The sequence below is a fragment of the Nanorana parkeri genome, unplaced genomic scaffold (assembly GCF_000935625.1).
Source record: "Nanorana parkeri isolate BGI_ZX_2015 unplaced genomic scaffold, ASM93562v1 scaffold169, whole genome shotgun sequence".
NCBI lineage: Eukaryota > Metazoa > Chordata > Amphibia > Anura > Dicroglossidae > Nanorana > Nanorana parkeri.
Window position 1 is genome coordinate 1,469,923 of NW_017306437.1, and position 17,017 is coordinate 1,486,939.

General features: G+C 41.5%; 1 protein-coding gene across 12 annotated transcripts in view; it reads left to right on the top strand.

The window, feature by feature from the left end:
- The window catches only part of CAMK2B (calcium/calmodulin dependent protein kinase II beta), a 156,792-nt gene that overhangs the window by 1,139 nt on the left and 138,636 nt on the right, over positions 1–17,017 (top strand). For all 12 annotated transcript variants that reach the window (XM_018554694.1, XM_018554696.1, XM_018554699.1 and 9 more), the window contains exon 2: positions 14,952–15,046. In XM_018554694.1, the coding sequence (XP_018410196.1) occupies positions 14,952–15,046 (95 nt within the window). The remainder of the gene's footprint in view (positions 1–14,951; positions 15,047–17,017) is intronic.

The window sequence follows — 17,017 nt, forward strand, 5'->3', positions numbered from 1 at the left end:
GGGGAGGGGGTACTGTTTTTTTAAGGTGGTAGCTATTAACAAAATGGTGGAAGTCATAGAGAGACATAAGCTTTTTTGACCAATAATGGAATGCTGTGGTAATATCTAATGGATAATCTTTCTTGGTGATGGATGATGCCAACAGCGGGATATTTATGAACACTTTAGACGTACGGATTTGAAAAATGACCATATATGGCCATCTACGGGAGTTCTTCCCCAGCAGAGGCATTCGATGAGTGATTGGTAATACTGTCTATAAAGATTGGGGCTTTGATTGGCAGGTGCACTGTTATCTTTCTGTCCCCTGGATGCATCCCCTCCTCTCCCAGGTCCTCCTGGTTTCCTGAGTGTTATTCCGCCCCCCTCTGATGATGTCATATTTGGCTCTCACATGGATGAGGTTTTCAGGACAGTCCGACAGGGCCTGTGAGATATGGGGTCAGGGAGTCACCCGGTAGCTGAGGCTACTATAGTTGCAGGGAATCAGGATTCATCCATCTCCCCACTGCTGCTAATATCTATATATCATTGTTGCTGCATCCAGACACAATCACGCCAATTCAGTAAGGTTGTGCAAAGAGCGTAGTGCCATGACTGATAACAACCAATTAGAATTCATATCTGTACATATGTAAATGTGGTAATCTGACGTTTCATTGGTTGCTAGGGATTATTACACATGTGTCATTGCTGCGTGTACCACATAATGAAAGAGGTCTATGGGGGAAGAATAATAAAGCATTCACCAAATAATAACTGCAGGTGAATGTTTTTGGTGCATGTGCTTTAAATTATGGGGAAAGATTAACCACCTGTGAATGTTTGACGAATGTCACATTCACTGCTTTATTAATACAGTATGCCTGTATGCGTGTAACTTACAGCAGTCATTCAGAATTCCTCTCATTGATCTGACTACAGCAAAATGAAATGTGATTGTTTGCCTTGTGCAATTTACACGTCATTCATTATGGCTCTTTGCAAACTCACTGAATAATGCACCAGAAAATGAATAGGCAGAATGGAGTGGCCAAAGGGGCACCCTGCAATTGTCATTGTCAGTCATGGCGAATGGCCTTGATTTAATAGGGACAAAGCAAAGTCTAGTCTCTTATCAACCAATCAGAACTCTTCTTTTACCGCCCTGCCTGCCCTGAACTGCTGAAATCTAGCTGGTTATGATAAGGTGTTCTGCTATTGGCTTACTATTGGCTTAAGCTAATCTTCTATTTGGCTTCATTTACCATGTTATTAAACAGAAACGTATTTATTAATAAAAGGCGCGTTTACGATGTACAACATTCAGTAGTTAATCAGATTTAATTTCATTGTGACCAGGTCAGTGAACAGTAAATTATGTTGCTATAGGTTACTGAATCTTACCATTATTGAAAATCTAAATAAATCGCTGTATCTAATGAATCTATGTAAATTACAAGGAGTATATAGACAGTGCCACCTCATATTCCTATACATTTGGGCCACAAAGTTGGCAAGCCAGTTAAAAAAATGAAACATCAGATGGGGTGACTGTGGGTTACTACACAATGCACATCATCTATGCCCAATGTACTACTGTACTGAATCCACCTGACTGCAGAATAGAACATAAGAAAATAAGTAATAAAGGGATATTATGCACATCAACCCGAGTTTTATTTTATTTTCTAAGGAAAAATTACATCTGAATGCTCATTGGTTGCCATGGACATCACCTCTGCTTGATAGTATACTTCTGTCATTGTAGGCTGTTTTTTTTTTTTTTTTTCTTAAACTGAGCATTGCAGAGACATAGGGTGCTACCATAGGAACATTACCTCTGCTTGATAGTGTACCTCTGTTGGAGCAGTTTTTTTGGAAAAAAAAGGCTTTGCAGAGGCATGGGGCACTATCATAGGGACATCGTCTTTGCTTAATAGTGCACCTCTGTCGTTGGAGCAGATTTTTGGAAATACTTTCAGAGGCATTGGGCACTACTATAGGGACATCACCTCTTCTTGATAGTGTACTTCTGTCGTTGGAGCACTTTTTTGGAAAAACTGAGCATTGCAGAGGCATGGGGCACTACTACAGGGACATCACCTCTGCTTTATAGTGTACCTCTGCGTTTGGAGCAGTGTTATTAAAAAACTGAGAATTACAGAAGCATGGGGCACTACTATAGAGACACCATTAGGGCTCCAACTAATGATTATTTTCATAATCGATTAATTGGCCGATTATTTTTTCGATTATTCGGATAAAAAAATACCATCCTTAGTTCAAAATAAAATACACAAATGCAGTGTTACAAGTGAATAAAACTGCATGCACAATTTTTTGCAATCGTGCTGAAAAGGATTTTTTCCCGCCTTTGGTAATTAAAAAAAAAATATTTGTATTGTAAGCACATGGCGCCTGAATAGCCTCAGCCAGGGAATGACAGCTGTCAGTGGCAAGATTCCGCAGGCAGCAGCTGAATGTAAATACAGCAGGTAGTGGGCAGGTGTAATAGCCAACCTGTTATTGGCCATTTCAAACTGCAATAGCCAATAGCAGGCTGGCTATTGCACCCGTCCACTGCTTGCAGTGCCCTCCTCCCAGCGTGGAGGAGAGAGCTAGGTGATCAAACCAACTAATCAATAATGAGAATAGCTGACAACTATTCTCATAATCAATTAATCGATTCATATGTTGCAGCACTAGACAAAAAAACTGAGCATGGGACACTAGCATAGGGGTATTAGCTCTGCGTGATAGTATACCTCTGTCACTGAAGCAGTTTTTTTAAAAACTGAGCATTGCACAGGCATGTTGCACTAGCACACCTGCTATGGTATGCTAGTGCTCCAATGCTCCGTTTAAAAAAAAACAAACTGCTCCAATGACAGAGGTATACTATCCTGCAGAGTAGGGATGTCCCGATACCGATGCTAGCATCGGAATAATGGGCGTTTAAATAGGCCACTGATGCACAGGAGGAGCCGAGGGACGTCTCGGTGCACTTCCGCGTTCCACGGTGGAACGCACGCTGTCCCGAAACCCGGAAATGCGGAGCGTGCGCTCAGTGTAAACAAAATAACCTGTGTAATGTTTTTGACGTAAAGCTCTTACCTTCCAAGAATGCCAGACTGTTAAGATGGCCCACTACCAACAGAAATCCTAGCCTTCTGGTCGTGTGACCTCTTCACACCTACTCCCCTCCCCAACCCAGAGTTGCAGAAGAGCTTTCTGTCTGAGAAGAAACAAAACGTCTACACTTTCTTGTGGCAGAGCTAATTCGATCTCTAAATAGAAATATCTGAGTTGCCATTGCTGACTTGCTGTCTTCATCATCCTAGTTGATGAGTTAATGACCTCGAACAAGTATGTGTTGTTAGGTATCCCGACACTTCATGGCTGCAAACTTGTCAGTGACTCCCACACGCATGATTTCCACAAGTTAACCACAAAAAAAGTATATATCAGAATGCTGCGCTAATGCATTCACTAATATATGCATTGTGGTAACGCTCTTTGATGCAATGCACATTAACCCATAGGTTTATGAGTGTTGCACTGCAGTGCCGTTCACTCCAAATAGTACCCCAACGTACATATGATCAGTTCTCAATGCACATACACTGTGTCTGCTGTGCACTGCCCTGGGAAAAATAGTGCAGGTGTGTTAGTAGATTTGTTGTGGTGTGTTGAGATTATTAAAAATGAATAGATGGACATAATGCACCGTACCTCGGTGCATGTGCGTTGATGCACTGCAACTATGAGAATGGGCCCTAAAATGACCATTTACTGCTCAGATGTGAATGGTTCAAAATTAGGGAAGGAATTAGGTTTTGTTCAAAGAAAGGCTATGATTTTTTTTTTCTGAATGTACATTATGGACAACAAGTTATCAATTTAGATGTAAATCGCGGTTAGCTGAGTTCTCCATTGAACCGATCCTAATGCAAGATCACTTTTAAAGCATAAGTACACTTTTAAGACAAATGGAGATTATCCTTAGTGCTCCTTTGCCCTGACGTAACCTAACCCACCCGTGTCCTTTACTGATGCGTACTTACCTTGATCGGACGATCGCTGCCTCCAGTATTTGTTTACAGCCAGTGCTGCAAGTCTCACTGACCTGGCCGCGCCTTCACATTACAGCCCCATAGACTTCTATGGGGTCTAAGGTTAGGTCAAAGTAAAGGGGCACTAATCATAAGTTCGCTTTGTCTTAAAGTGCACTTATCCTTTAAGTTTCTTATTCTTTCCAGATGTCCCTGCTCCTAGTGAATAGCTGGAAATCAGCTTCCCGCACAATACTATTGCAACCAGGTATATGTATATATGGCAGCAGGTCATGTGCTCTTTGTATGATCCAGCCAATCAGTGGCTCTCCCCAAAACAGAGATCCTGCCCTTTGATTGAAAGCATAAGTCCATGAGCTGAGGCTTAGAATGAGTGCCAGCAGTTGGGTGGACTTTAACCTGGTAATAGGTAACAAGTTTAGCTTTACGGACTGCTGAAGTCATAAAACTGATTAGTTTTCAATATGTCTAGAAATTCCTCACCTGCTAAGTGACAATCAGAACAATTTGGCGGTGTTATTGATACCCATGTCAACCCAGCAAAATCCGGATCAAATGCATAAGTGTAAAACAAGTTATGATGAACCAATCAGATTCATGTGTATCTAACAAGAACAATCACATGATTTGTTCATCTGTCTTTCTGCATGGTGTGTTGCCAAGCTGTATCCAACACACAGGCTTTTATTAGGAATCAATGTTTGCCCTTCAGGAAGGGGCACTATGTGCTACAGGTACAGTAACAACACAGCAATGAGCAGGTCTCTACAGAATGGTCCAGGTGTTTCCTGGCAGCTGGGAAATGACATTAATATATGCCTGCTAGAGAGCGGGCAGAATGTGATGCCATTGAGGGGTCAAAAGAAACCTATGTTTAGATTTGTGATGGATGTGCGTGTGTGAGAGTATTATCACAAGTAGCTGTATTTTTCATTGCATTTTTTATTTTATTCATTTTTTTTTTATTCATTTTTCATTGCAGCCAGCTGACCATCCAGATAACATTGTGCTGCCTCAGACAGGCCTTCAGACACACAAAGACTAGTGATATTAGTATATTGTTTCTATGTACATTTTGTCTCTCTTCTTTTGCATAATTAAAACTCTAAATACTTGTTTGGCTGTTGCCTTCTTGCACCTCTCTTGACAAAATAAGTCACACTGGCCAGCCATTCACTTATGAATGCTTTGTGTGGGTAAAACTAGGGATACAAAGGGAAAAAGTAGGCCTATGAGGCCAAGGATAAGGGCCCCTCCCCATTAATTTTCAGCTGCATGCTCATAGATATTTGTTTTTATTCCTCTTTTCTATTTGCCTGTAATGAGTGTCTATTAGGCTTTAAAGAGGAACCAAACTCTTGAAGCTTTGCCCAAAGGCAGGCAGATAGCAAATGACTAGTCATTAGTATTGCCTGTGGTCTCCCTGGAGTTGACATTTCCTCATTACTGATTTACCATGCCTTGTTCTGCAATGTGTGAAGATAGCCATCTTGGTAGAGGCAGGGCTTTGCTTCCTCATCTCAGATCCTCCCTCAAGCAGAACTGTGAGCACCACACAGCAGTGATATGTTACTCCAAATCTCCAGAGACTAGCATTGAGAGTCAGTAGTAGTAACTTAGAGTAACACTGCAGATATAGAGCTATGAGGCTGTGTACAGAGGGGCTTAGATACCCCCACAAACCAGGAATTGGACCGTTAGTTTTTAGACGTAATTCAAGACAATCGATAATTCTTGATCACAGTTAACAATTCTAGATGCATACCTCTTAACTTGATGCATACCTCTCAACCTGAGATGAGAAAGTGGGATACCTTCCAGCACAATGTATTTTCAATGGACATGCCTCCAGCTATGTGGACCATTAAGAAACTTTATGCCAAAAATGGTTAGTTAAACCCACAATGGTCTTTTTTTTCGTTATTGCTTTTCCTTTATACCAGCTTTTTGAAATAGCAAACAAGATAAATTAATGATAAGATGAAGATTTTAGTGCAGAATAATGTTTTTGGTAGATAAATAGAACATTTTCATAGATATCTATACATTGCACCAAGTAGGGACAGGAAAGAGGGACAGAGGGATTTGGTTCCCAATGTGGGACAGTCCCCCCCAAATGATTGACAGTCTCTCCAATTGAGGGACAGTTGAGAGGTATGAAAGATGTCCCCTAAAACATAGCAAACGTTCACTTATTGAGTTCGGTTTCACTTCAATATACTCCCGCCGAGCTCACACATATATGTGACGTCACAAAGGTCGGCTTTCCTCTGTGGCACCACATATAGACAGCATGTATTTGTGCTGGGAGCACACCTCCTTGGCGCTCCCAGCACAGTGACCAAGCTGTCACCAGTCAGTGCCCGATCACTGTTCCCGATCAGGAGCTGGGGACTGACTCCCAATAATGTGATCGCTGTGAGAGCCAATCATGGTGATCACATGATGGGGAAGCCTGCCTCCACCTCCTGGAATTAACAACCCCTTAAAGGACCAGCAGCAAGGGGTTCAATAAACCATCAGCTAACTTAATTAAACAAAGAAAAGATAGATCCGCTCTCAGGTTGCTATTGTCATTTCCCTGTTAGGGAATCATTCCCTACCATATTATCCATGTGATTCCTATGGAGTTGATATAAGCTGAAGTACCGGTTGTATTTTTTTGCAGTGCATTCTTTATATTTCCCTTTGGAAAATCTACTACAGACTGGTGACAGTGTCATTAAGAATAAGGTAGAATGTTCTCCATACATGGGGGAAACAAGACATGAACCTCACAATAATACCCTCTGGATGTCACTGGTATAGGAATTAATATAAAATCTCTCCTACGGGGACACAGACAGCTATACTGTATACTTGCCAGAGGATCTAACCCTTCTCCACACTATTTAAAATAAAAAGCATTTTGTATAAAGTGAATAGGATTTAGGGATGAAGTTAACTATTTTAATAGGTTCTTGAATATGAGGAAAGTATTCATTTAAAGGTAAATATAAAAAAGAAGTTAAAGATTAGCAATCTAAGTGTACTGCACCCAAAAGGTATTTGTATGAGGTACAGGGGCCTCAGTTTAGATTTTGCACCCTTGATCACTGTCTTTTAGCTACAACTACATCAAACCTTTTGATTGTTCATACATTTCCTCATCGCAAATACATCCACTACTTAGCTATTTGGCTTATATTATATGAGCCGGGCAGCAAGTGACCAGGCAAGTTGACAAAGTGTTGGGTTTCTTCCCACCACCCAATGTCATAGTGGTCGGTTAATTGATTTCTGAACTAGAAAGTGTGTGTTGTTGTAGGATTGTGTTGTGACCCTGGATTGCAATTGAGCTACTGGGGCAGCAACTAATCTTGATGGTTCCTTAGACTGTTGCTCTATAGATATCGCAAGTTAAAAAAAATAATAGCCTGCCTGCTGTAAAATATGGTGCAATGCATAAAGCGACACTAGATTCACAAAATCCAAATAATGCACCCTGCAAACGAAGAAGTATAAAGATGACCTCTCCAGCAGGCAGTACATTCTAGTTTCATTGTCTTCAAGAGCTAAGCTCGGGGAGGGGCCGAGGCGTAGGCAGAACTGGCGCCACCGTTGGGCAATTCATAAAGGGTGCAAAACGAGCAGAACCTGCAACCTATGCTGCTTAAGTAGTTCACAACTCATGGGGGGAAGGGCACACTTTGGCCTTTACGTATTGGGTGCTCAAGGGTCTTGTCCCAGAATTGGCCACACTGGTTGGTCATGGAGTGATAAGCAGTAGAGAGGGAGCAATAGAGTTAGAAAAGTACTGTGAGAGGTAATAGATAGATGAAGGGTTATGCTGGTCATACACTGGTCATGAAATCTCAACTACTTCTAAACATAATTGAGTCACTAAATGTTCAAACAGACCAAGACAACTTGCCAATAACGGCTTTGAACATTTCAGTATTGATAGAATGTTTGATTGTTGTTGCAATCAACAGTTCGGTGAAAGTGGTTGAAACTGCCTCGTGGTTTCCTAGCCTATGGGCAGCATAACAATTACACTCTAGTTAGCAAACATGCACTTAACATGCAAAAATACATCTGAGCCATAGTTCTATTTAGCATATGTTCACTTTAGATATCCTAATAAGTCAAGGGGAAGCAACAAAAAAACACAGGAAATTTTCTGCACACTTTTTACACCTCCCAACTTTCTGAAATGAGAAAGCAAGATACCCTACAGCACAATGTAATTAGGCAATGAACACACCACTGCCACGCCCCTAGTTATGGGGGCCATTAAGAATGTATATGCCAAAATGATTGGTTAAGCCCAGAATTGTTTTTCTTTCCAACATTACATTTTTTTTATACTGGATTTTCAAAGCAGTGACATGCGGTACCTCTTGTTCCAGGTAAGGCATTCCCCAGCCTTGCCCCCAGCACGTCCTGCCCCGCCCCTGCTGGACGAAGCCCCACCCCCTGCTGGAACCACAGAGCTCAAGCCTTTAACACTTAGGTTACACAAGCAGTGGGGAAGCCCGCTGCCTGTGTAACCTAACTACCTGTCAAAAGCCGGATGCAGCACTGAACACCTCTAACACAGAGTAGAGGCTGTGACAGCTCTCGTCTCAATAGTTAGGTTACACAAGCAGTGCGGAAGCCTGCTGCCGTGTAACATAACTACCTGTCAAAAGCCGGATGCAGCGATGCCTGTAATTAAAGTGACATTAAAGTTAAAAAAATGATAGCTTTTTCCCTCACACTTGGGCGTTCGTAATATGCGCGTTTGACGCGCGTTTCGGGCCGTGCGTTTTTACCGCGATTTGCAGTCAACCAAACGCGCGTTTACAAGGGCTGTCCGGCTGTATCCTGATGGATACGCACGGAAATACGCCCCAAAGAAGCTCCTGTACTTCTTTGGGAGTAAGGCGTTTTTCAGTTTGAACCAGGCCTAACTAATAACAACAATGTATCTTATTTATATATCACTCGGCTGTAGATCCTCCAATCATCTCTGAATTGGTGCTGACACTGTCCTTCCTTCTGGAGGGGGGCTACATTTGTTCCCCATGGTCCTTGTGTGTGTTGTAAAGTAGTCACCGCTCCAAGCTCACTCCCGTGATAGTTAAGGTCCTTGGATGCATTTTTAAGATTTAAAATGTACGGCTGATTTTAGCCGATGTACAGCTGAAATCAGCCGTACAAGCCAGAAGTGAATAGCAGAACAGCGTTCAGCAGCTTTGTGAATAACCCTTTAAATTCCAGCTGGGTGTGACCACTTTGAATAATTATCTGCAGTATCCAGGCCCAGAGCAGTGTGGAGAACTCCCTGCTCTGTGCAGCTTCCTGCTGTACATTCAAAGGTTTTAATGGAAGGTGCAGAATTCAATGGGTTTTCATTGACTGCTCAGCAATAGCAGCATCAGATCAATATGTTAAAGTGATTTCTTCATTCTTGTATTTGTTCTATGACTCTGATTATCAACTAGTGCCGAAAAAAGACACATCGAGTTCAACCTGTGAAGGTTATCATTTATACAGCTCATAGTAAAACTAGCAGCAGTTAGTCAGATTCAACTGGGATTATGTAACCAGAACAGGGTGGTTCCACATCTTTCACACCTCCCGTCCTGTTCTTGGACAATCAATATCTACCCATTCCATGGCGGTTGGATCAATGCATCTGTGCTACCTGTGTGGATATGCATGCTGAAGTATCTTTGTGACACTCATAAGAACTGAAAAAGTTGCTTGGCTAAGCTATGAAATGTCTTCAACATTTAGGAACAAATCGAGTTGAATATGACTAATTACTACCAGATTTAACCAGGGGTACTCATTGTAGGTTCAGGTAGTATTATTTGCATGGAAAATATTTTAGGGGTTTAGGGGCTTCTGTAGATAGACTTTCCTTTCTACATTCGATTTGCATTCGTAAAAGACGTTAAAGTATATCAAAACTCCAATATACCCAGTCAGGCAAGTGCGTATGACCTCACAATACAAGAGGTTTGCCTTCCTGCAGATTAATCTTTCAGCCCAAATGACTAAATGTTTCAGTTCTTCAGGCCAGGAGGAACGCTGTGCAGACGTTCCCCAGAACTTCTGGGGGGTAAATGTACTTAAGCGTGATGGCTGAAGATCATCCCACATGCAGAAACTGCATTTCCTATTAGCTCTCGGTGTTCAACTAGAACAAAGTGCATGGGGTGGGATTGACAGTACCAATCATTCCATTAATGCCCTATCAGCCAGTAGATTGGAGTATTGAGCAACACCTGAGGAAATGTTTAATAAAATCAGAGAAGGTTACTATGCCTATGTAAGTTAGGTCAGCATGTACTGTGTTACAATTACAATTATTTATTTATATAGCAGCTACCTCCTCATGTATCACATGCCCCTCCCTTTTAGATTGTAAGCCGTCAGGGGCAGGGCCCTCCTTATCTCTCTTGTTTTAAATTGTATTGTGATTGTAATGTCTTCCTTATATTGTAAAGTGCTGCACAAACTGTTGGCGCTATATAAATCCTGTATAATAATAATAAAGCGCCAACATATTCCGCAGCGCTGTTCAATCGTTTAGACAAGACAAGTAAGAAGCATTGACAAGCATCATTGATAGAGAAACAGTAGGTGAGGAGGACCCTGCCCAAATGAGCTTACAATCTAAGATGATCAGCTTATAGAGTAGGCGCTCCACTGCAAGCCTGATTTTAAATTTTAAAGGGGGGTGTTTAAACTCATGATTATGCTACCTGAAATGAAATAGAATATATATATGATCTGAGCTGTAGTACAAACTACATGACTGATCTAAAAGGTTCCTAATATTTGCCCGCACAACAGCAGACACAGCCCAGCAATCCCTGCCATAGACTTCAAACAAAAGCTTTCTTGATGGTCCTAAAATGTCACACAGTATCTTACAATGCTGATCTGATGAGATATGCAGATAATCCATTTTTCAACTTTTGCTTGAATTAGTTCTCTGTCTGCTGATTGAAGACCACGGCCACTGTTGCATAGATACAAGATAGATATAATTATTCTGAGCACAATGAAATTCTTGTTCCGTTTCAGCATTATCATGTTATTCCTCATGTGGATTCGAGTTGATAGATCAATAAATATCTGCAAGCCCATTTTACTAGACATGGAATGTCTATTTAGCTTTTTTGAAAGGAATTTGTCATGTGTAAAGCAAGACGGCATTGATGTGAAGCGGGAAAAAAAAAACTAATGCAGAAATGACTTTTATTTATTTTTTTACTTCATACTACCAAGTAATCGGCAGTGGATAAAACAGCATTTTTTGAATATTTTATTTACATTTCTGTTAATATGGGTAGAGGATCCTATAATAAGCTGAGGGCATATTACCTACATTAAGGATAAGATTAGTGCCAAGTTTCCACTGAGCAGGGAGATGGCTTACATTGTCCTGATATTACATTCTACAACATATGAGGGATTATGGCTAACCTTTCCATTGCTGACTGAATATTTGTTAAGACTGGCTTTATACCTAGGCATCATGGGAATGTGCAATTGTTGCATGTTACTGCAATGCATGGTAAGGTGCGTCCATCTGTACGGTGCACTGAAGCAGGGATCCCAACCTGAAAAAAGTAATTTCTGGGAGGTTCCCTTCTCATTTCAAGGAGGTGCCCTCTGCCCCCCCCTCCCCCCCCATTTGTATTTAGTATTGTTTAGTACAGCTGCTGCCGTCAGAATAAAGAAAAAAAACAATAACAACAGCATAGGGAAGAATAGCTAGATTGCTTTTGGCTATTTCAATTTGCAATAGACAATAGCAACCTCTGCTGATTGACTGCAGCAGTGGGCAGGTGCAATAGCTAGTCTGCTATTGGCTATAGCCAATTGCAATAGCCAATAGCAATCTAGGTATTCATTCCTATGCTTTTTTTTTCTCTGACTCCCGGCAGCCCTCGATGTCAGAAAGAACCCCAAAAAACCCAGACAGCAGTGAAAGGTTTACTCTGCTAGATAGAGCAGAGTAAACCTTTCCGGGAGAAAATGTCTCTCCCGGGTGGCCGGGAGCCGTTATCTAATAGCGGGAGACTCCCAGAACGTACGGGAGAGTTAGGATGCCTGTTGAAGTGCCATCCATTTATAATGGCACTCCAGTGCACAATGATCTTGGTACTTTTAGGTGCCAACAGACCTGCACTGAGGTGCACCACAATGCGCATGCTGTGCTTTGTAGTGTGCTGTGTTTAGTAAAGGTGCAGGTCCTGATTTGCTCCATTGGTATATGTTGGTATTGACATTATTCAAGCAACAAGAGGTTTTTCATATAAGCGGTAATACACTAAGGGCTACCGTTTTTTATTTACGACGTAGGAACGAAGTGTCTTTCAAGTACAAATCCCTTTTATCACCATGTGCTTAGTTGCCTCCATTTGTTGCAGCATAGTATGTTTTTTTATTAAAAGGACATATATCATATTTGTGGGTTTGTGCACAATAAGCATACCCATTAAAATACTAAATTGTTAAATAAATCTGCACCAAGGAAACGCCCTATTCTGAAAGTTTCTCCCTTCGTTTTTTTATAATGCATGAACAAAAATGTCACTAATAAACCTATGTTTACAGCTGAACTCCAGGATGAGATAACATTGTCTAAATCTAAGAGGCATGTGTGTTCTTACTACGTGTGCTCTTACTGTGTGTTTCTTCCACATCTGTGCAGTAATCCAGAGTGAGACATGGAGCTTCCTGTAATAAAGACCGGTCACTGCTGCTCTCTCTCCTTGTGCGTAGTGACTGGTCCTGTCTGTAGTGGGTGGAGTCTCCTGGGTCCCTCCCACAGCTCTGATCTCTGCATAGCCTATGTGCATAAGTTATGTTACTGCTACATTTAAAAGGCGATAATTAGGTTTACAAAGGCATGTGGTGCACACAAAGTGGATTTATGTCCTTCATGGTTATTGAGGAAAATATTTGAACCTTTTTGTGCCTGGAGTTCAGCTTTACAACACACAAACATGCACAAAACACAATGGGTATGTTTTTAATGGTTTCGCCCAGTGTATACCTAGGTGAACACCATTCACAGGGTATTACAGATGGAGCTAGAGGGGCATATGCATTTCCTGTGCTCCTCGGCACCATCTAGCTGATGTAATGGCACACGAATGGCGCTCGTCCAGTTATGCAATGGGTGAAGCTTTTATAAATCAGCCCCAATGTGTAACAGCTGCATACTGTATGTCAATGTAAAAGGATATGTAAATACAAGTCATCCAGTACAGAAAAGGTGCCATCTATACAAGCAAAATGTTCTTGCTTGTATGAAAATGTATGCATATGAACAAGAATACCTTAATCTAAACTGTTGGAAATAACCTTGAAAAATGTGCATTTCTCAACAAAATCAGTATGAAAGCTCATTCATACAGATCTCTGAACTGGCGTTTGGACAGTGTGACAAGAGAAAAGGACGGGATGAATTCAGTCCAAGGAGGGACAGATGGGAAGTATGTCATCCCTGTCAGGAAAGATACTTTAACAAAGCCTGTATCACCATGTCAGTGTGAGCCGCTATTGACAAAAGACTGTTTATTTAGGAAATTGTGCAGTTCTGTCCATCTGGTTCCCTATTACCAAATCCCTTTCTAACTAAAAATGTAGGATGACAAACAAAGTTGATCTGTAATTAGTGGAGGTGTCATAGCACAAGCTTCCAATCCCGATGTAGATGGGCTATAAACAGACATGTTGATTTTATCTGCAACCATGGTTTTAGGTAGCAATCGTTCCAAAGCAGTGCTAGCTCTGGACCAGAGAATATATGTGTATTATTAGGCACATTGACATACCAGGGAACCAGCACTGCTTTCAGGAAATGGGCACCCTCCAAAGACGGTTGGGAGCCCCAGCTGTGACTAGTAACAGGTTGCAGGTAGCTCCAAATGTCATAGAAGCCTTTGAACTGAAAAGATGCGTATATAAAACAGCCATCAGTGGTTTATGCAGAGCCAGTTAGCAGCCATTGGGCATGCTCATGGATGAATTTTACATAGGTCAGCTTGTCATTTTTGTTCCGTGGCCCTAGATGTACCTTTTAAAGACAGGTAGGCCATTTTCTTCCTTTGACTGGAAATGGGACAACATCTATGCACTGCATAGCAGAAAGCTTGAGATGTATGATAATCTGATTTATTGTAAAATATACTGTAAATAAATTCAAAGTGGACCAGTTACTTTGTAGTAAATGCTCCTACAGATTGCTATCAACAATAACATTCTTACAATAGGATGTGGGTAGAGGAACCTGCAGTGGGTGTGTTAATTTATTATTGTTTTTTTATATAGCGCCGACAATATACGTAGCGCTTTACATGCTGCACATTCACATCAGTCCCTGCCCACAAGGAGCTTACAATCTAAGGTCCCCATCTCACATGAATACATACAGGGTTCATTTAGACTGGAGCCAAATAAACTTCCAGCATGTCTTTGGGGTGTGGGAGGAAACCCATACAAACACAGGGAGAACATGCAAATTCCATGTAGATGGTGTCCTGACTGGGATTCGAACCAGGAACCCCCAGTGCTGCAAGGCAGAAGTGCTAAACACCATGGAATTCTGGGAACTCCAACAAATAGTTGAGCAAAAGTTGTTTCCAGATAACCAGAATGCCAACAAAAAGGTTGGGGTAGATTGGTTTACTATAGCAATACTTGGATAAAGCAATGAATCCCTATGTAGGTGTGTATTTCAAGGCTTCATTTTCAGTTCTGGCGGGAGTAAACCTTTAAACTCTACTTCTATCCTAGCAGCAGAAATTCCTAATCTCATTAGCTTGTAGTTGTTTATAAAAGGAAGGATGATACATGTTCCATAGCAGACTATGCAGTTAAAATCTTTTCTTTCCTCACTTCCAGGGGAGCATTCTCAGTGGTCAGAAGATGCGTGAAGCTCTGCACAGGGCATGAATATGCGGCAAAGATCATTAACACCAAGAAGTTGTCAGCACGAGGTGAGCACCTCATGAAACAAACAAATGAGCTCATGAAATTACACTTTGTTAATCTGCCAGAAATAATAATCTGAAAGAGCTCACATAAGTACTCCATGTATTTAAAGTAAATTTGTTCCCTGTTTTACATTGTTATCATTAATACTCCTTCCAGCAACATCCACCACAAGAAGCTTGCTATTACCTTTTACTATGACTTTTGCTATTACCTCGGCCAGAAAAGCCTCTTAGTTTTTTGCTTTCCCTATTTTCATAACTAAGTTCTATGACCTATGCTGTGCTTGAGGACCCACAGTGTAAAGCTGGCCATACACTCTATGGGTTTTCTTGTTCAGCGCCTGGGCTAAAGGAGAAAAAATGTTTGAATCCCCCATTTATGCTGAACAGTGTGGATGGCGGAACCTTCCCTGCTGGATCTTCTACTTTGGCAGCCACGGGCACCAGGAAGATTGGCTACATTCACTGTTTGGCCAATAATTTTCCACCCGGCTCCTTTGGCAAAATTTTATTGAAAAATAGACTTTTGTCAACCCGGTGGTGCAGCAGGGCCACCAACAGATCGAATTGTGGATGATTTATTATGAATTGGCCTAAATTCTATCTATGTATGGCCATCGTAAAGTGGAAATAAAGCTTCTCCCCAAAAATGTGCTGATTGCTAGGCTTTATATGGCAGAAGAAACTGTGTAAGCCTCTTTTGCCATAAAAGCTTTATTCTAACAGTCTGCAGTCTTGCACATGCGCACAGACCCAGCATGCTGACTTGAAGTACCTTCTGTATCCATGCGCGGGAGTTAGATCATTCGGGCCGGCCAATCAAGAGCATTGACATAAGTTTTTTCTGCCATCACCAAAAGGGCACATAGAAAAGGAAAGTAAAAGCTTTTTCCAGTCCTCTAGACATAAACCAATGCCAGGCACGGGTAGCCCCACTGCAAGGGAAAACTTTTAATTTCCTTGGAATTGGGCATTAGATGTAATAGAAGGCATCTTGTGTCTGCTCTTAGGTAAAGCAAACGTTTTGCTGTGCAGGGATTTAGCAAACATTTTTATACAGTTGTTTGTTTCCTCATGTTTTTTCTCAGACTTATTTCTGAATAAGAGGGTCAGCCTTCAATATGTCCAGCAGGTGCGATTTCTATATTCTGAACTAAAAAAGTTGCAGTACCATCACCTTTAGCTCTTGATGAGGATAGGCATAGAGCAGGGGTAGGCAACCTCAGCACTCTAGCTGTGGCAAAAATACAAATCCCATTATGCCTCTGGGTGTCCCGCCTGTGGCTATCAGAGCCTTTGCAATGCCTCATGGGACTTGTAGTGTCACCACAGCTGGGGTGCCCAGGTTGTCTACCCCTGGCATATAGAGTATCTCACCAAAAATGAATTTAAGGGGATGTCTGTGATTTGATTGTGCCAGAGTAAAGACTGGTGAGAAAATCAGAGAGTCAATCACGCTGACAAAAAAAAATCTTGCAACTATATTAACAGTATTGTTTGTGTAAGGACTTCCCATTCACCCGCTCATGTGATGGGCTCCTAGCATTTCCTAGAAGTCTGCATAGAGCTTGAAGTTATAGGTATCCTTTTAAATACTTGCTTGACCCTTCCATCTTCCCTCCCATTCCTATTGGCTAGCAACTGGCCAGGCTTAGGAACAAGCCCAACATTACCTAGAAGTGTAGGAGCTTAGGAGCTGTCCTTCTCAAAAGAGCCTGGTATTCCACCAGAACAGCGCAAGGTGGTGCTCACCCCTGAATATTAACTAGGGCTCTCCTACCTGTTTTGCCAGCCACCGGCCCTTTTCTCAGCTCCAGCATATATTCCAATACCACTACTTACTAGAAAAAAGGATGATTGGTAACATTTCCCATGCCTCATTCTTCTATTGGGTTTCCTGTTTCATATTTTATTAGCATCCTGCCATTTGGCATACATGATGGTACTTAAAGCTGACTTGAAATTGATTTAATC